General features: G+C 41.4%; 2 protein-coding genes across 3 annotated transcripts in view; one reads left to right on the top strand and one right to left on the bottom strand.

Annotated features, from left to right (window-relative positions):
• Positions 1 to 9,373: 9,373 nt before the first annotated feature.
• LOC106812590 (protein yippee-like 5) lies at positions 9,374 to 13,732 on the bottom strand. Of its 2 annotated transcripts, none has more exons than XM_014816499.1 (3): positions 13,586 to 13,732; positions 10,581 to 10,752; positions 9,374 to 10,132 (listed from the first exon to the last, which is right to left on the bottom strand). In XM_014816499.1, exons 2-3 carry the CDS (start codon positions 10,739 to 10,741, stop codon positions 9,925 to 9,927), a joined length of 369 nt encoding a protein of 122 aa, XP_014671985.1. In that variant the 5' UTR covers positions 10,742 to 10,752; positions 13,586 to 13,732; the 3' UTR covers positions 9,374 to 9,924. The 2 variants fall into 2 exon arrangements, with proteins under 2 accessions (XP_014671985.1, XP_014671984.1); XM_014816498.1 differs by having other exon boundaries at positions 10,581 to 10,749.
• Positions 13,733 to 13,984: 252 nt separating this feature from the next.
• The window catches only part of LOC106812589 (protein kintoun-like), an 11,713-nt gene continuing 4,999 nt past the window's right edge, over positions 13,985 to 20,698 (top strand). Inside the window, exon 1 of the mRNA XM_014816497.1 lies at positions 13,985 to 15,736. Within this exon, the coding sequence (XP_014671983.1) occupies positions 13,991 to 15,736 (1,746 nt within the window). The 5' untranslated portion in view covers positions 13,985 to 13,990. The remainder of the gene's footprint in view (positions 15,737 to 20,698) is intronic.

The raw sequence follows: 20,698 nt of genomic DNA, 5'->3' as shown, positions 1-20,698 counted from the left end.
AAATAAAATGTTTTTCCTACTTACCTACCCTATTTTTTCCGGCATGTAACGGTAACCACACATATATTTAGTTTTGGCCTTATCATTAGTTTGTTGATCATTTGGGTATCAAAGACGTTCGTGCATATGCTTTCCTGCAATCGTCTATTCAGAATTTGTTGTTATCATTAGATCGTTGATCATTTGGGTATCAAAGACGTTCGTGCATATGCTTTCCTGCAATCGTCTATTCAGAATTTGTTGTTATCATTAGATCGTTGATCATTTGGGTATCTAAGACGTTCGTGCATATGCTTTCCTGCAATCGTCTATTCAGAATTTGTTGTTTCAGCTGACCAACCTCATGCTTATAGAGAGCATAATGGGAGAACCACTCAACTTCCACGTGATTCCGTTTGACAGTCCCAAGTCTCAGTACACAATCCAGGTATAGTTACTAATCAACAGATGATACCATAGGTAGTGATAATATACACGCATTACAGCAAAGACAGTATTAGTATTTACAGTTGTTAGGTTACACTTGGATAAATAGATTGATGAAAGCAATCCCGATATTTCTTAAGCCGATAACACACACACTCATCTCCCACTAAACAGAAAGCTGCCCATACCAATGCAGGAATCCACAACAACTTTTCAAAACGTGAAATATCTTTCGAAAGTTCATAGTCGGATTTCTTTTGAAACATTAATAACATCATTGTTCATGGGTTCATAATCCATGAACAATGATGTTATTAGTGAAATATCTTCAAACCCATCAAAAACGCGAATGCTAATTTCTAGAGCAGTGTTAGGGTAAAGCAAGGAATTGAGCATCCCTCGGTGAGACTAACTGGGTGGGCTTAGCTGGCTAATCGCTAAGCAAGAAAAGAGAGCGAGTAAACCAATGAACAAACCTCTCTTATTAGCTCAGCTAGAATGAAAATAGACTGGAACAGAAAAGCTGCTGATGGGTGTGCCACGTTGCCGGCATGTTCATCAAGTTTGACGTTGATGTTTGTTATGAACAGGTGTTGAAACTAAAGAGTAAAGGGGGGCTTATGTCGGGCTTGCGAGCCGACTCGACTGGAAGCAACTGGCTGCAATTCACTGCGACTGCAGTGCTTAGGTCGGTCGACTGCGACGGGACTGTCTGCGACTGGCCGCCACTAGTTGCTCGGAATAGAACAGTGGGCAACTGGACACAACTAGTCGCTGCCGATCGCTTCCAGTTGCTCGAAATCCAGTTGCTTCCAGTCGCGTCAGCTCGCAAGCCCGACATAAGCCCCCCTTAATGCTGGTTTGTGCACGTCATTCCCAGTTTCACAGACACAATGTGCGGGAATGCGATATTGAAGTAACACTGTAGTAATACTGTGTTGTAACTCGATGTCGAAGTCCCAGTGTATGCAGGAATCAGTTTCTTGCGTTTCTTTTGTTTACCCGTACGTTTACTGTGTTTAGGCCAAGAACTTGGAGCAGAAGCGTGAATGGACTCAGACACTCAAGCGACTTATCATTGAGAATTTCAGTGCAGATATCCCAGTGAAGGCGAGGGAGTTGGTTATGCAGCTAGGACAGACAGATGGTAAGAGCACAGGGCAAAGTAGGTTTGCGTCAAAGGAATGAAATGGTAAAGATGCTCTAAATGATCATGGATGCAGTGCTTATGTAGGGGAGGTATTCAGTGATAAATAACACATTACCATATACAGTTATCATAATCTCAATTAGATGCACAACACATATATTCTGACGTGTGGGGAGACTTCATAATGTAACAATTTAGGATTCAGTTTTTATGTCGGAATGTCGTAATCTTTTTGTATTTTCTGTTTTAAAGACGATGTGAGTGCCGCTGAGAGAAGTGAAGGTAGCAAAAAGCCGACTTACAAGGCACCAGAATACCTCGAGAAGGCGAAAAATATGCGACGAAAGTCGGGTAAGGCTTGATGTAAATAATTGCTGCTACATACAACGTCTTGTTTATGTCCTTTATAATTCAACTTTTCATTTCATTATTATGTCTTGTAGTAAAATTTCCCTGATGATCTTTTTGCTATCAGATGGAGTCCAACTGAAGAAACAGTTGAAGAAATCGCGCAAAGTCGATGCTGCGTCTAAAGATGTAGCTGAAGCCAGCAAGGTACTTGATATTTCTCCAGTTCTCTCGAATTACACTTAAATTAGGAGATCGAACTGCGCTAAGTCTTAGCTTTGGCAATGTGTAATTGCTCTTTGAAGAATAATTATGTGAAACTATTGAGAGAACTAAATACTATATAAATACTACTGTAATATACTATATAAATACTACTATAATATACTATATAAATACTACTATAATATACTATGTAAAATTGGGAAACTATTAATTAGAACTAAATTGAATATTTGTTGTGATACAGAACAAGAGGAGAGCGAGGCAACAGAGGAATAAATCGGATCCGACGATGCTAAACGTGAAGGACCGTCAAGATGCCGGCAGCGTCGTCGTCCCCAGAACGGAGGTGTCGTCGCAGTGGTACGTCGAACACCACGCTAGGGCGGAGTCGCACGTGCGGCTCGACCTCCGGCTGGGAGCGGCGGCGGCGGCGGTGGCGGCGGCGCACGTCGCGACGAAGCGCACCTCGAGCTTCCGTAGCGCGATGGTGAACAAGCTGACGCTGCCGTCGCCCATCCAGGAGCGAGCGAAGAGCTTCGACGGACTCCTCAACGCCAACAACAACAACGGCGTCGAATCCGATCTCGGTTGCCACGGCGACGAGCAGCGGCCGCTGTCTCCCGAGCACAGCCAGTCTGCGGACTGCATCCTCAGCTGCCACGCGAAGGAGTTTGAGAGCTCGCAAGGTGACCTAGAAGCCGGTACTAGGTCCAGCACGTTCTCGAGCACAGACAACTTGGACACGGACGAATCGGAGAGGAATCGCTTCAGCGGCGTCTACGACAACGTCTGCTCGGATCTGTACGCGGGCGAGGACGATCGCGGAGAGACGCCGCGCCCGCAGGAGGCCGATGACGGCAGGGAGGAGCGTCTGTGTTTGTTCGACGACGTGCTGGACTCGGTTTCGCGTGCTGTAGAGGGCAGCACGGTGTCGCACGAGAGCGCGAGCGCGGCGTTTGACGCCATCGCTCAAACGGACGTTAGTGTCACTGCGAGTAACGCCGCTCGCGTATCAGACGCGGTACCCACGTTGCCAACAGCAACCGTTGCGCTTCAGGGACGAGCAGAGGGACGATCGCAGGAGATGCAGCGGGGGTCTGTGAACGCGCGCGCGTCGAACACAAGGTCGCGCGTTGACCTCGGCTCCTGCAGCACGGATGCCATCGTGGAAGAGCTGGAGTGCTTCCTGGACACGGTGCCTCCGCCGCCCGCCGCTCCCTACAGCAAGTTTCCCGTCTGCATCTCCCTGGAGGCAGACGACGCGGACGGGAACGTCGACGATGCGCCCACGGTCAGCAGCTGGCACCACAATGGATTGCCGGTGACGGCCGGCATGATCGTGTCTCCTAACCGCGTCATGCGCGGTAGAAGGCGGGGCGGGTCGCCGGCTAGGGCAAGCATGATCGCATCGATACGGCATGCGCTCGACAGCATCAGCTCCAAGATGACCGGCGGCCGGTCGTACCAGACGGGCGAGAGCGAGCAAGAGCTGGACCTCAGCGAAGACGTGTACCAGCTCGCACGCAGGTACAGCGCGACGGCCGAAGAGAAGAAGGGGGCGGGGGCGGCGGCTCCCTCGATGCTGCGAGCGCTTCCGCAACAGATCTCACACCTGCTGGAGGACCGGCGCCCCGCGGCGGACCCCGCGGTCATCGAGATACAGCCGCAGCCGTTGCAGCGGCAGCGGCCGCCACGCCCCCGCACGCAGCGCTCCCTGCAGGAGAGCCTGCGGTCGACGTCGGACTCCTCGTCGTCTGCGACGGCGGCGGGCAGCGTGGACACGGTCTCCCTCACCAGCCTGCTGGAGAACGAAGAGCTCCTCGACTCCCGCGACGAATCCATGTTCTCCCAGCTGCTCTCCCCGCCGGCGCCGTCACCGGATCTCTCCCCCGCGGCGGCCTACGCACGCGACGTCTTCGACGTCGATTCCGCGTCCGACGACGGCGACAACACTTCCGGGGCGGCGAGCGTGCTCTCGCGATCGCGACGCGATGGCGACAGTCCGGACGACGCGTCCGATACCGGGGCCGTGTTCTCGCTCAGTGGCGACGCTTCCGGCGGGGACGCGGGCGCGCGATCACAGAGCGGCGACGGTCCCCCGACGGTCGCCGCGCGGACGCTCGACTCGCCGACGGACACCGCCGCGTCGAGCGTCGTGGACGACGACGACGGCGGCGGCGGCGGCGGCGAGCTGCTGGAGGATGGGTTGCGCAGACGCAGCATCAAGGAGACAGTGCGCCGCATCGAGATGTTCGGCAGCCGCGGGCAGGTGATGTACCGGCCCGTGTCGCCGCGCCTGCAGGAGCGGCGCCAGTCTCAGATGATCTCCGACCTGCTCAAGTCGCTGCAGGAGAAGGCGATCACGGGAAAGAGGGCGCCGGTGGCGTTGCGGGACGACGACGACGCGGCGGGGTCGCCGCCGCGCGCGCGACGCTCCGGTCTCGTCGCGGAGAAGCTGAAGTTGCTGCAGGATCGCACGCGCGCGTTCTCGGAGTCCGACGGCGCGCTGTCGCCGCGGCGACTGTCGTCCGCCATCGCCGACAAGCTGCGAGAGCTTCACGGTCGCCGCGGCGACTGCTACGAGCGTGCGGAGAGCGTTGTCGTCCAGCAGCGGGAGTCGGAGGTCGGGTGCGTGTCGATCTGCGAGAGGCTGCGGAACCTGGACAGCGCGATGAACAGTTCGCGGATGCTGCGCTCCAAGTCGCTGAGCTGCCTCGACACTCGGTCCCACCACAAGTCCGTCTGCGAACGCTTGCTGGAGCTGCAGGGGAGATGTCAGAGCCGGAGAGTCCGCGACAGCTGGGAGCTGGAAGAGGGCTTCCTCGATGGGCTGCTCGCAGAGAATGAGGGTCGGAGAGTGAAGGAGATACTGCTGAAGCTTCAGGGCACAAGTGGGACTAGCGAATGCTAGTGCTTCTTTACTGTGTACGCGTATATATGCGCTGTTTTGTCGTAGTCGCTCCTTCTGCTCATTGCTGTGTCGGTTAGAAGTAAGATTATATATGTGTGTCATGTCTGTGTTTGTGTAATTAAATAGCTAGTATGTGATTCTCATCATTCCTCAATTTGTTGTCTCTATATGTAAGAATATCTATATATTAGAGCCACGAGGGCTCGTAAGAATTTACCCAGTTAGTACCAAATGTGTGGGCCATTAAAGCACCAAGTTGAAGGTGTAAAATGTTTGATTGATGTGTTTTACACTAATCATTGTTGCGATTAAATCCGAGGTATAATTGTGGGGAACGATTGTTTGCAGTACCAAATCAAATACAAGAAAGTGTCAGTTTTAAATAGCATAATTATAATTGGCAGCTAGTGCGTGAGATTTCTTATGTGTGACATTTTTTCCCACTTTTACGTACGCTGGATGTTAAAAGAGAATGTATTTATTTTGTCCTCGTATATATTACAAAAATATGTGTTAGTGAAATATTTGACTGACGTAATTTAAAGATGAGAAAAATTCCCCATTCATTGTAGTTATATGTATGTATTTATTTACTCGTCTGTGAAATGAACGGAACGTTGCAGTATAACTGCAGAGCAGGACCAAAACTGTTACAGCACTGTTAACTTGAACGAAAAGCACGCGTTTGTTTTATAATTTATTTCAAATCTATGCTTTACTGTTGTTGGCAGTCGTCAGCTGATAACATGTCAGAATGTGTTTAGTATGGCAGTTTGTTGAAGTAAAGTTACTAGTGTAAAGCTGCAGCATGAAAGGATGATCTCATCGTAAAGCTTTTCTACAACCATTTCTTTTCTAGATTTTTCGCGTGATTGATTCTCTTGGCCTCCATAATTTATGTACTGTTCGTATCTTTACTCTATGTCTGTGTGAAATTAGATCTATCTGATTTAATCTAAGAATTTCGTGGTAAACGTGTTACCGTGACTAAATGTATTCCACTATGAACATATATGTGTACATTGTATATATATATATATATATATATATGTGTGTGTGTGCATGCTTGATTCAATTTTATGCAACATTACATCATGTAATTTTTATACGAAATTATTGTATGTCATCCTTATCATCGCATATAAATATGCTAATATTTCTTTATGCGAATTTGTGTTATGACACGCATGCGCAGGTTGTTTGAATGCTACTGGTTGTGCTAATTATTGAGCGATTGCAGTCATTCATGTAAAATTTCAGTTGAAGTGTGTTTTTGTGGTGTGATTGTAAACAGTGTTGTGAATAGGCAAGATGCACGTGCGTTATATTTCCATAATATTTCTGATGAATTCATAATCTGAAGTGGTGCCATCGGTGTTCTTCTTGTTTGTGTGTTGATTAAATGACAACTATTTCGTTTTTTTCAACTTGACGTGTAGGTGCCAAAATTGATTTGAACAATTTTTGTTGTAAACAAGATGCCTGTTTTCTGTCACACCATTGTGGTGAAATATTTGGGCAGCTTTATTGTATTATTTGTCTATTGTAATCTGAATCAGAGGTGTTGGGAAATTGACATTATTTGTATGCAAAGATAGTGTAAAGGAAGATCATCAGTTTCCTGACGAATTGTTATTTTTGAAATCGTGTTTCGTTTTGTAATTTTTACACACTTTTCTTATTTGGTTTTGCTTAAAGCAGAAGTGATATCAAGGGTGAATAAGATTAACCTCATTGCCCTTGGTGGTGTAACACGTTCCATTTTTATTATGCTGATGTGATGAACTTCTTTATCCTAGCTAATATAGTAGCACCACACATAACAGTTCACTGTTCACATTACCGTACGACTGACAGTATCCTTACAATCGCATGTAATATACAACGTGTGCTCTACATTTATGTTGTGTAAATATGTTCAGTTATATAGGTGTACATGGTGCATGCTATCATGTGTGTTTGCTGGTGTTTTGAGTGAGTCCATCCATATAGTGCAATCGGGTGAAATAAAATTAGAGTGATGTGGTGTGGATGAGACAACGCACGTTAACGATGCCTTAATGTATTTTACACGTCTTGCTGATCTCCGATTGAGTGTTATATATTACAAATTCAAGGACACGTGTCCATGCAGCTACGTACTTCTTTCCTATTCCACGGTGTGGTAGAAGCAGGAGTATATGAATTAGAGAATGCATTACATGAATTTCTAATACATATATTTCTCATTCATGTATTCATACATGATACATTACTCCAGATAGAAGTATGTATGCATTCATGTATTCATACATGATACATTACTACAGATGGCAGTATGTATGCATTCATGTGCATGAAAGCAATAAGACACGTACACGTAAATACAGGAACATCACGCAAGTACATATACATGTGCGTGTGACATCGTCTGATGTACGTTATATTTATCTTTGATGTCACCAACTTGACAAGATTGATGAAAGATTAGTACAGTATTACAGCCTTCTCTACTGCACTTTGTTAAAGGGACAGTAGCCTCTAGGATTTTACTGCATACAACTGTACTTACTGTATAACAAATCGTCTATACCTACATGTATTTGTCACCAGATACTTAATTAATTATTTACACATCAACGCTTCGAAATTTGAACGGCGCCATGACACCCGCGACCGTGCTGCCACCCTGAAAAAGTTGCGTATTTGCATTTTTATTTTGCAGGTAAATGACCGAGGGCTAATCACAAAAGTGCAATTATATTTATACCTAAATGCTATTTAACCGAACGATATTCATTTTAGGGCAAATTTATCCATATTATAACTGAAACTATATGTCGTTTATAAGATATTACAATCCTTTTGCTTTTAAATGAATAAATAAGAAATACCCTCGGTCTGTAGCCCTTGGCTGGAAAGTGGTTTTGCGCAACTTCTCAGATTGTGCGCTTTGAGTGGCGCCACCGTCGTTGTAATCAAACTGTAGTCGTTAGTTTTAAAACATTTAAAAAAAATATTTCTAATGGTGATTGAACCATGAAACTTTTTATGTAGCGCAATTATAACCTAAATTAGCTGAAAATAACCCTAGAACCTAGAGGCTACTGTTCCTTTAAATATATATGCCTAACACTAAAGCCTAGCGCAGACTTGCGACTTTTGGTTGCTCGTCGCTGCAACCTGCAACCGCATGCGATCGGTCGCACGCTTCACCGTGTGTGCGCATGCAAGCAGCAGTCGCTTCTTTCGATTGTCTTTCCATGACTTATATTACCCGCACACATGCGATTTCGAAGCGATTGCGAGTGACGAGTTGCTGAAAATCAAACCTGTTTGATTTCTTGCAACTCGTTGCAAGCGACCAGAATCGCTACGAGTTGCAGTTGCATGAAAAAGTCGCAAGTCTGCGCTAGGCTTTAGCTAGTTAGCTCGTTCAGTGTGATACTGTACAAGAATCGTCAGAAAAAGCCAACAGTTGTAACTAACATAAACGCACGAACGACAGGTTACAATCAGAAAATACGCTTACACCGTCGATGGATTTCCAATTGTTAAACAATTACAGCATTTTGGATACACTTCAAATATCCAGATTTAGAAAGTTCATGATTAATATTTATAACTATTGATAACAGTTGGTGCTAGGTTTGAGAGTGCCTGATACTTAATGACAATGTCATTCTAATATATAATAGTCGGGGAAATTATTTACGAATTTAAAGGCTGAATATGCACATATTTGAATTTGTGAGAAAAGATTTGACCAGCAATAGACCAAATTAAGAGTATAAAAGTATAAAATTACCCTCAAATTCATATAGCATCATCTGATAGCCCTGTGCTAATTGGAAACCCCTCATTGTTTTGCACATTTAAAACACGTGATCTAGCCTTACCCTAAGCGTGTAGCCCACAGACTTCCATGTTTTATATTTTTGCCTGCACTGAAGTCGTATGATTTGAGCTTAGTATCCGAATAATGAATTATCTGGATACGTCATGGTGTTTGCTGTGATAATGCTGAAGATACTCCACTCCCAGCAACCCTTTTTAAGCACCTATATGTTATTATTAGCAACTTCATGGTGATCAAAAGATTTGTTTGTAAATGAAAGAAATATTCAGCAAACTATTGAAAGATCATATCAGCTATAGACAACAGTATTGATCAAGTATCGAATTCTGTGCGAGAAAACACCTGATTATTAACTTGTATTTCACATAATAACCCACGTTCACTCACGTTAGATTAACTGTTTTTGATCATTTAGCCGAGTTCTGTCACTAAATGTGCAGGGACATTGGATGAAAGAATACATATTAGACAGTAATAATTATACTTACACATAGTACAAGGTTTATAGCAGTATTTGCTGGCTAATCATGCCTTTAATATGGGCATGTCCTTAATAAGTCCTAAAATATAAATAATGAAAGTGCATTACCTTAATTAAAAAATAGTAATAATGTACAAACAATATTCTCTACATCTTTTCAATTAAAATTCCAAAAGGTGGAGGGCAAACCTAATCCAATCAAATTCTTATTCAACTCGAAACAAACTAATCTAGATATGACTGCTTATGCTCAATGTAAAATGAATTCTATACAGCAGTATGTAACAAACCTCATATACTGCAATATAACAGGTAAGGTAACACACAGACATGATAAGGATGCCAGTCTATGACCACAAACTATGTATACATAGATCCATACATACATACATACGTATGTATATATATATATATATATATATATATTCATATTAATTGACAATGAACCCATGAACCCATTTTCACGATATTCCCATGTCACATATAAAAATATTAACAACAATGTGCAATTATGTAACTATGTGGCAGAATGAAAACCCTACAGGTTAGTTTGGGCTATCTAATGATGCATGGTCTTCAAACCCATCTGTTTCCATGACAAGCGCACGTTCCAGAATCACTCGACCTTCCTTATACCGCTGACTCTCCTCAGTCGCAAATTCATAGATCCAGCCAAGCTTGGCATCACAGTTCTTACACGAGACGTCGCGCACCATGTGTCTGCCTGTCAACATTACTCTGTCCTGCACATCACTGCAATGAAAGTGCAAACATTGTTCACTCATGTGCTTATAAGTTTATTACATTACACTGCACTCGCGCATTCACGTGTGCTAGTTTGTGAAATTAAACGATTTCCATCTTGAATTATCATGAACAATGTTACAGATAAACCTATATACGAATTGGGTCAGACTAAGCAAAGGCTAGAAATCTCAAAGAATATTATACATATATATACATAAAGGAACACACATGATACGCGCACGCATTCACACACATACATGAAAAATCACAGTTGAGGCAGATGTGAACAGGAATGGCGACAGAAGCCCTGAGAAGGCTAGCGGAGTGCAGACATAAATCGAGGAAAACTATCATTGTGCAAATGGAGCATGGACGTATCTGGATTATCGACATACATTGATCAGTACAGTCTCTTCAAGCATTTTTCTTGCATTTGACTACCTTTACTCCTCACCTGTAGTTTAGATTCACCACTTTCTTGAAAAGAAATGCTCGGCCTGTTGCTCCAGTAAACCTCGTGGATATCAATTCAGATCGGTTCGTTAGCACAGTCTCACAGCTGGCACAGCAGAAAAGTCGGGTTCCACCAAGGTGATCGAGAAAGATTCTGCCCATTTTAACACCTGCTAAACAAACATTCAGTTATACACTTGGGTACGAATCACATGTATAAATGCTATTTACAGGATATAATTCCTTGTCTAGCCAATTTAGACACTGCAACTTTCTGTGGTATTTAAAATAACTAATATCAGGGTTTCTTAAACATAGGAGACACAGTGGCGCACCGCCGTTGTCAAATTTAACATTGCCGTTGTGAAAATGTTCCTGTATTTACTGATAAGTATATCCTCTATCTATATACCTATAAGTATATCAATACATCCTGTGCTAATTATGGTCCAGAAATGGCGCCCTTGTGGCAAAACGCACGTATTATCTTAGAGCGCACCGCCTGATTTTAAAAGGTGCGGCCCTTCGACTTTTCATGGCCCACTGATGCGGCCCTCGCTTTGAAAAGTTTGCCCACCCCTGTAATTTTAGCACCTACTTTACTAAACTATCGGACATCCATGACCATAACACAAGAAGCGCAGCAGGCCAAAACCATTTTATGAGTTATGACAGCTTATGGCTCGAACACAATAAAATTCCAAGGAGCGAAGTTATGGAACGAACTTGCTCCGGAATTTACCAGCTGCTCTCTGAAACAACTAAAATACATCCTACTGTCAAACTATTCTTGTCCATAAACATATATTATTATTTAGTATATACCCAAACCAACACACACCTTGTATCCAATTGTAACCAATTGTAAACCTTGTAACAAATATATCTTGTACTGAACAGATTAATTCATGTTCTACTTGCGCAGCTACCATGAATTCATACTGTAATAGATGAACTATATCAAGCTATCTCATCTTCTTTATATGCTCTTGACTATATCATATGTATTATTATTATCAGGAGTTAATAATGACAAATTTGTCATTATTAACTCCTGTTATTATGTATATATTATATGTATCAAACCTGTTTATTTTTATTTCTATAAGATGTTTCTATTAACTATATATGTATTATTATTATCAGGAGTTAATAATGACAAGTTTATCATTATTAACTCCTGTTATTATGTATATCTTATATGTATCAAACCTGTTTATTTTTATTTCTATGAGATTCCGAGCATCAGTATTTTATTATTTCTGTGATTTACCTTGTGATGTAACACCTTGATGAGCAGAGTTGTTATCGTTCTCTCTTTTTTTTGACAGCATCTATTGCTGTTATATTATTGATATATTATTTATTTTTATTTCATTTGCATGGACTCATAAATACTAAAAAATCTCCTGCTTAACTTAGCGACTATTCGGTGATTCTCAGGCAATAACTAGCTTCTTGTGGAATGTACTTATTATTACCGCTTGTATATGCTTATATTGAATTAGCAACTCCAACTACTCCAACCAAGTACTGTAATCTGACATACTATAATCTGAATGTACTTGTTATCTTTGCTATTGTACATGTGCTTTCATCTGAGTTAGTGCAGTATTGTGCTTGTACTGTATCGCCGCATATACATCACTTACGATATGAAGTTATCAAACTCATAGGCCTATATCTTCTTCTTTACAAATATATTTATTGTATCCTACAGTACTGTCAACTGATTACTGTTGTTGTATGTTATCACTGTATATCAGGAGTAGATAATAGGGAATTCCCTATTATCTACTCCTGCTGTAGATATATACTGCACCTTTACTTTTTATTTGCAAATTTATTTCAACTTTTTCTCATTTGCAATACAGCGAATATCTGGCGCTCCATATTATGTCTACTGTACATATAGAGGGATAGCTGACTTGATGACCCTATGGTCTTTCGCTACCCCTTTACCCTTCAAAATAATGTTTTCTGCATCATTGTATTTTTGCAAATTATGGTGATAAATAAATTTTTTGAAATTGAAATTTGAAATTTTAGTACATAAATCATATGGAGGATTTTGGATTTTCACTACTCAGCAGTACCCAGTAGTGTAGTGTGCAGTGACAGTGTGTGTGAGTGTCACTACTCTCAGTACTGACACTAGTAGTAGTACTAGTGCTGAGAGGGTCTATGTCCCCCAGGGTACTGCCGGAACGTACCCTGGGTACGGTCTGGTATACCGGAACGTACCCTGGTACTATCTAATATGCCGGACCGTAACCCGCCTACTCCACTAACGAGTCTAGGGAGTCGCCTACGCCTACTCCCTAACCATATCATTATCAGATAGTTACCAGGGTACGTTCCGGTAGGCGGTATACCAGACCGTACCCAGGGTACGTTCCGGCAGTACCCTGGGGGACATAGACCCTATGAGTTATGAGTATGACTATCATGAGCCTATAGCAGTAGTGCTAGTAGTAGTAGTAGTAGTAGTAGTAGTAGTAGTAGTAGTAGTACTACTACTAGTACTAGTACTACGCAGTACTACTACTACTACTAGTACTAGTACTAGTACCGTAGTACTACTAGTACTACTGCCCCACTGGCACTGCCCTACTACTACTACTACTACTAGTACTAGTACTACTACTACTACAAGTAGTAGTATAGGCCGAGCCGACGCAGACCCCAGTAATGATAAACCCGCACCCTCAGATTAGCAAAGCGGAGTTTACGTCTGCATTTGCGGACTAGTACTACTACTACTACTAGTAGTACTACTAGTAGTAGTAGTACTAGTAGTAGTAGTACTACTACTAGTAGTACTAGTACTAGCTCTAGTACTATAGCCCGCTTACATTGACTGCCGCTGGCGGCGCATCGCTGCCAGCGGCAGTCAATGTAAGCGGGCTATAGTACTAGAGCTATACTAGTACTAGCAGTAGTAGTAGTACACAATTTATACAAACTATTGCTATTTTACTCGTATATTTATCTTGGCGAACATACCTTAAGTTCTTAACCCCTGAGAACAGGATATAACATGTATATAAAGTAATATATTGTTCTCAGCTTGTATCTTGTAACTCGAAACAAAGCAAACTTCTGAAACATAAACAAGCAAAACACATAATCAGTAAGTGTTCCGGAAGTGCGGGATACGCATGCCGGAAGTTTTTATGTGATGTTTGGCAACAAGGGGCCTTGATTTAGAAGAAACACCCATAACCCCAATAGTTGGCGTAAATAATACGTTATTATTTGATAGGAACTAAAATACACAAAAATATTATTCATATATTTTTGATAAACGGTTAAGAAGGAATGCTATATAATCTTTATACGAACAAGAAGTTCCATTTTCAACGAACCAGCATTTTTGACTCACAGATAGGTCACGTGGTACAAACAAACATGGAGAATTTAAAAGATTTGGAAATGACAAGCGAAGAAATTTCGCGTTTTAAAGATGCTTTTAAACATAAAGAGTTTCTGGATATGTTTTCTGAATATGCAAAAGAAATTGCCGACCCAGAGAATCGGAGGAAACGAGAAGAAGAAATTGCATTAATGGAGAAAGAGCGCGGGATTGATACAAAGTTCATCACTCCCGATCCCTCTTATGTGCTTCAAACCAACGCGGCAAATGGGCGGGCAATTTATATAAATATTTGTAGAAGTGAACACGTTGAAAAATCGGCGTGTAAGAGCTCAGTCAAAGGTGCGACTAAAGGATTGTCGTGGAGTATACCGTATGCTTCGTCACCGCAGGCAAAAGATGATTATGACGACGATGGAAAATTATGTACAATTATTGATGTTATCTTCAACCATAACACACTTGAGCTCGCTGAAAGAAGTGATCGTTTTAAAGAACTGGTTGAAGGCACTGCATTTGATGCTGTTAAGAAAGTTTGTGGTGAAAGTATAGTTCACAACAAAAACGTTAGAAGGCCTACCTGCAGTTATAAAGGTGCCCGTACATCCGTTGTCATCAGGAACCCCACAGAAAGCCAAAAACTTGGGACAACACAAGAAGTGGAAGTTAAAGATGATCCAATTGGATTTCCTAATCCATACGCTTTGTCAGAACAAAATGGTGGATCTGCTAAAGAAACCCTAGATAAAAGCTGTGCAGATAAAGATATGACTTCTCCATCTATGAGTGATACTAAATATGCAACCCCAAAATATAATATTATACATAGATGCTCAGTTGATTTACAAGATTTTGTTGGACAAAATGATGCCACCCATAAAACGCAACCCAACGAACTTGTTGTGGCTGTCTATTTACCTTTGCTGAACTCAGCTAGCACACTTGAGCTTGATGTTTTTCCTAAATCACTTTCTCTTCAATGCGACACACCAGCAAAATACAAGTTGACTGTGAATCTGCCGTATACTGTCCTAGAAGATGAAGGCACAGCAAAGTTTGATGTGGCAGAACATAAATTAGTTGTCATATTGCCTGTGAGACAAGTTTCTGAATTGATATCTCCAGTAACTGCAGGCACAGAGGGACTAGGAGATCACAACCCTGACCACGATTTTCAGACGAAGACACCATTTCCTAATTCCGACGCAGATGTTAACACTATAACTACAACAGGAGAACTTGTGGGTAGGGGCGAGACCATGACCGTTCCTAACGTACCTGATGACGAAATTGAACGTATACCAACGTCAAGAAATCTTGCTGATCAAAGTGAGCGTGTAGCAACGGCTAACCAACTTGATAGGGAAAGCAGTGCAATATCTGATCAAGCTACAGAGGAAAGACAAAGCGAACTTGAACACGCTGTGCGAACACCAGCAAAGATTATCACAGGTCAGGTATTTCGCTCGCTGCCTGCGTATCGGTGTCAACAGACCGTGTCGTCGATTGTCATCATCGCAGATGTCAAGAATGTAGAACCTTGCTCCGTTGTACTGGAGATTAAAGGAGACAAGGCGAACATCACATTCAAATCTGTTGGCTCTGGATTTGTCCCTTTCCACTACATCCTCACCCTGAAATGTATGGAGGGAGATTGCTTTTCGAGGACCGGATCCAGTAGTGATGTGTCTAGTGGAAATGTGGTGTGTGTTTTGCAAAAAGCTGCTGCATGCCAAGGCTTGTGGTCGAAACTTCTGATTGGAAAGAAGGAAGAGTTGGAGGTAAACTTTGAGTTTTGGCTCTTATTTGTACTGACTGCCCCAATAGTTCTACACATGTATAGAACAGTTTAGTTCCACATGCATGTTCTCCACTATTTCTCGTAGACTTTGCTGCTAAATAGTGGAGGACTTGCAGCAAGCATTTTACAAACATCCATTCATTAAAGTTCCAAGTTGACACACTACAAAGTGTATCTAAACCATGTATGTCATACATGTGCTTGTTCGTTCGTTTGTGTGTGTGTGCGTGCGTGCGTGCGTGCGTGTGTGCGAGCGTAAACGCGTAGGTGTCCCCGTGTTCGCGCGCGCTGCGTATAGAGCTTGAATACACTTTGGAGTCCTCCGCTAAATTAGCGCAAGAAGATCTTGCTAAGCAACTTCGAGAAATACCGGATAATTTTTAGTAAATGAAGCATTGTGAAATGCAGACCTGCTCTGCTGTAAATTACATTATTGTATTTATAGTAGTCTGTGGAACTCCCATACAAAGAGGGTTAATTTCACACCCTGGTTATGTAATTGAGGGTTAAGTGGGGGTGGGGAAATTCATTGTTACGTGAGCATGTGTGTACTCTAGAGTCTAGATACAATAATGTAACCCAAACACAGGATAGGGACCCCCTATCCTGTGTTTGGGTTACATTATTGTATCTATAGTGTGTACTCATGCATGTGTTCTCGGAGTATGTATATAAGAATATATGTTCTTGGACAAACCGTATAAATAAGTGTCAAAGTGTAACATTGAACCCATAGATGTTCTCATACATGTATGTATTCACAGTTCAAATATATTTATTTGAACTGTATAATATATCATGAACACATCTATAAAATATTGTGCATAAATGTTTGTTACACAGGCACGCACGCACGCGCGCACATAGGCGATAGCACACACGCACACACTCACGACCACATTTGCTACAAATCATGTATACATAATGCAGGCAGTATATTATTATATATATCAGAGAAGTATAATAGGGAAAAATAAAGTTCTTTATCCTCTTCTGATTATATATACCATATATATATATATTATATATATAATATATATATATATATATATATATACTAATACTATCTATATCTACCCTATTATCTACTCCGTATATATATTCATTCATTTATTTAGAGATGGGTGGAAAGAGAGGAGAGGGAAGAGTCCACGAGTACAAATTAGTGCGTAAATCTACTTGCCAGAAATAGCGTCCGGTTGTGCTGTGTAAACATGTATCTTGTGTACAAGATGTACATGTATTTATGTGTACATGTGTTTTAGTGCAATTTGAGGCACTAAGGCCTGCCTAGAATTGCACCATACTATACTGGTACTACATAGACGACATAGACATAATAATACATGGTAATACATGTATGTAAATACATAGACTATTTGTCATACTGTGTTGCCACAGCAATCAGAATTCAACAGATGTAGCAGCGCTAGTAAGCGTGTTGTTTGCTGGCGCGGTCACTCAGGCTTGGCCGGGTAGCTTGAACATTGAACGCAGGCTGTAGCGTGATGGAGGGGCCGGATAGTTAGATTTCCGCTTACAGCTCGTCATCCATTCCGTGCAAGCACTACTACTAGGCTCACCTGTTTAAAAGTGTTTCTAACGCTCCGAGAACATATGAATATATAATAAGTTCAAGGGCAAATTATTACGTATTTTAGCATACTTATGTCCAGAATGCGGAGGCTTGGACTTTAATTTTCCAAACAAAGAGTGGCAGGTATGTAAACATAATATCAATATATAGGATTTCTACAACTAAGAAGAGCTGCACCGGTTGTCGTACGTTTCTTTTTTGAATATGTCACGTGTAATACAGATAATTTTTAATAGTAGTGCCGGTCTAGTAAACCCGTAATATTTACGAAACACATGTACATGTTGTTTGAATAATTTACGTTCTTAATCCCATCGCGCACATAGAGTGAAAATGTACCAATGACACAAGTGTCATGACCTTGTGCCGTGTTATTGCAACATATATTAGAAATATACAAACTTTGCGATTAATACGGTCTAGAAATACAACTAGGATGTGATTCTGGTTTCATGTAATTCCCTTTTCTAGAGGTTTCAGTCTAACTAGTGTCTCTAGAGTGCAGCCTCATTCTGGCAATCCACGCGTACATGTACGTAATGACGTAAGCATGTAGCGAATGACCGCGAGAGTGGCACTCGTAACTGACGCTATAGATAGATATATCCACAACTACCTGTTACTAATTGCTGCTAATTTAACATAATATTATTATACATTCATACTGCAGAATATATTCATACTACAGGAAGTGTTTTTGTCAGTGTAATTGGTATTATTGCAATAGGCCCCTACAGTGCAGACACCGCATACAGTTACTTTAGATCATATAAACACGTTTACTTATTCCACTGATATTTTGTCTTTTTCTATAAGGTATATATAGTCCATAAATGTTGATAAGAGAAGCAGTGATACCGTTAATAAGGATGGGTTATGCTAGTGATTCTATAAAGGAAACTTGTACCTCAATTCCTGCTGTGAACTCCACATAATATGTAAACACTCTGTGATTATCTATTCATAGAATTTGAAGCTCAGTGCCTACGACAGGTTCAAGGCCTAACAAACTTTTTGCAGCCTGTGTTGCTTTTTTATTAGTGAATTTAATATCTTTCGAGAAGTTAAAAGTAAAACACGCTGAAACATTACTGGTTCATTGCTTGAACTTGAAGCATAGATGGGTACAGCATTGCTGTGCCGATTCATGGTTAATCATTATTCCAAATTATGGATTATAAAACTGAATTATGAATGGAGTTTAGCATTTTTTCCTCTATTGTTTAATACTATGCAATTTTTATTGGTTAAGAATTGTTTTGGTTTATTGTTTGTTCCATTCACTCAGTCATGTATCCGTGATTTGTTCGAGGCTTCAAGTACGAACTTATATATTATTCATGTACAATATAACAACGGCATGCTACCGTATATTATCACCTACTTTACTAAACTATCGGACATCCCATGACCATAACACAAGAAGCGGCGGCAGCCAAACTATTTTATAGACAGAGTTATGACAGCTTATGGCTCGAACACATCAAATTCCAAGGAGCGAAGTTATGGAACGAACTTACTCCGGAATTTACCAGCTGCTCTCTGAAACAACTAAAATATAAATATAAACACATCCTACTGTCAAACTATTCTTGTCCATAAACATATATTATTATTTAGTATAATATACCCAAACCAACACACACCCTTGTATCCAATTGTAAACCTTGTAACAAATATATCTTGTACTGAACAGATTCATTCATGTTCTACTTGCGTAGCTACATGATTCATAATCATACTGTAATATATTAACTATATATATATGTATTATATATTATAGTATATATATGTATCAAACCTGTTTATTTTTATTTCTATGAGATTCGAAACATCAGTATTTATTATTTTTTTCTTTCCTAATTTGCAATACAGCAAATATCTGGCTCTCCATATTATGTCTACTGTACATATATGAGTGAGGTAGCTGACTTGATGACTCCTATGGTTTTTCGCTACCCTTACCCTTCAAAATTGTTTCTGCATCATTGTATTTTTGCAAATTATGGTGATAAATAAATTTTTTGAAACTGAAATTTGAAATTTGATGCAGGTTGTCGAATTAGTTACGCGAAGAGTCGCTCCACACAGCAGGATGGGGAAGCTGATACGGCTGAGGCAGGGCTCGGGCGAGACCTCCCCGTGCATCGATAGCGTATCGTCAGGTCACGGCTGTAGCCTGGCTCAGGTAAGATCACCCGTACTGCTGTCGATGTTTGTGTCAGAAGTGCCATCCAGTGGTGCGCGAGCAGGTGAATTTTTAAACGAGTATGGAAAATATGACAGTAATGATGTGGATGAAATAGGTGAATAAGAACTACCCATACTCCTTGCATAATGTATGTGACTTTGTGTGAGTAGATAGATGTTTGCGAGAAACAGACATACATTTTTAATGAGTATATATAATTAGTATCTCTAAGTGGTTTCGTTAGAAGCTGGTGCGTAGCGAATTCAGCTACATATTTTGTCTTACACGCTATGTACTTTATACCCTATCAAGCTGCAAGACTAACGGACCTATGTGGCTGTTTTACATAAGGCCCTTTTGACCTCATATATCTCCCGATACTTGTAGTAGCATGCTCTACTATACTCGTAGGGCTCGTATTTTCTATACAATAATGTATTAGTGCATGACGTGATTGAATCGCTGCAATCTCATTGGATAACGCAGCAGGCATTATGAAGAGCTAGTGCCCGCCTTAGCGGCACTATCGCTTGTCCGCGACGCATTGTTATTATAACGCATTGTGTTTACGTCACAATCTCCTGCGTCTGGGCGCCACGCAACGATTTTGGAATATATGGCGGATTGTGTTTGTGTCGAGCGTTTTTGTACATCGAATGCACGCGCAATTAGGGAGTATAAAGAAGGTATATACGCATGAAAAGTAGATTGCATAGTCATGTGATGCACTAAAAACATTAATGCCTGCTGTTGGGGGCATCATGCTCTCATAGTGTTGTTTGGAAGGAATAGTGGCCCTCGCACACCGCTCGGGCACTATTCTCTTCTCAGCAACACTATGGAGACATAGTGCCCCCAACAGCAGGCATTAAATGTATAAGTAAAAATCCATGTATATAGCCCGTTCAAAATGTATTATTAAAACTTCAATGATTTCTGGCAAACTAGTATTTGGATTGTATCGAAACAATACAGAACTATTGTGGCCAGCCATTTTTGCACTGAATGATAAACAATGGTATCAAACGAACCTGTGTTCAGTCCATCATAAAAAAAACGCTAAGAAGAATACAGATGACAACAATTCATATTTAAGATATTGGGGCTTAGTGAGCAGACTAGTGAGAGGGACAGAAACCATCAATTTGTTCATA

This window comes from Priapulus caudatus, unplaced genomic scaffold (assembly GCF_000485595.1).
Source record: "Priapulus caudatus unplaced genomic scaffold, Priapulus_caudatus-5.0.1 Scaffold664, whole genome shotgun sequence".
Taxonomy (NCBI): Eukaryota; Metazoa; Priapulida; class Priapulimorpha; order Priapulimorphida; family Priapulidae; genus Priapulus; species Priapulus caudatus.
This window is presented reverse-complemented; position numbering and strand designations above follow the sequence as displayed.

Excerpts from the sequence above, each read along its gene's own strand:
- LOC106812590 (XM_014816499.1), bottom strand. The coding sequence starts at position 10,741 with ATGGGCAGAATCTTTCTCGATCACCTTGGTGGAACCCGACTTTTCTGC. Across the intron at positions 10,133-10,580 it reads GTGGTGAATCTAAACTACAG|TGATGTGCAGGACAGAGTAA; the intron begins GTGAGGAGTAAA and ends CTTTCATTGCAG.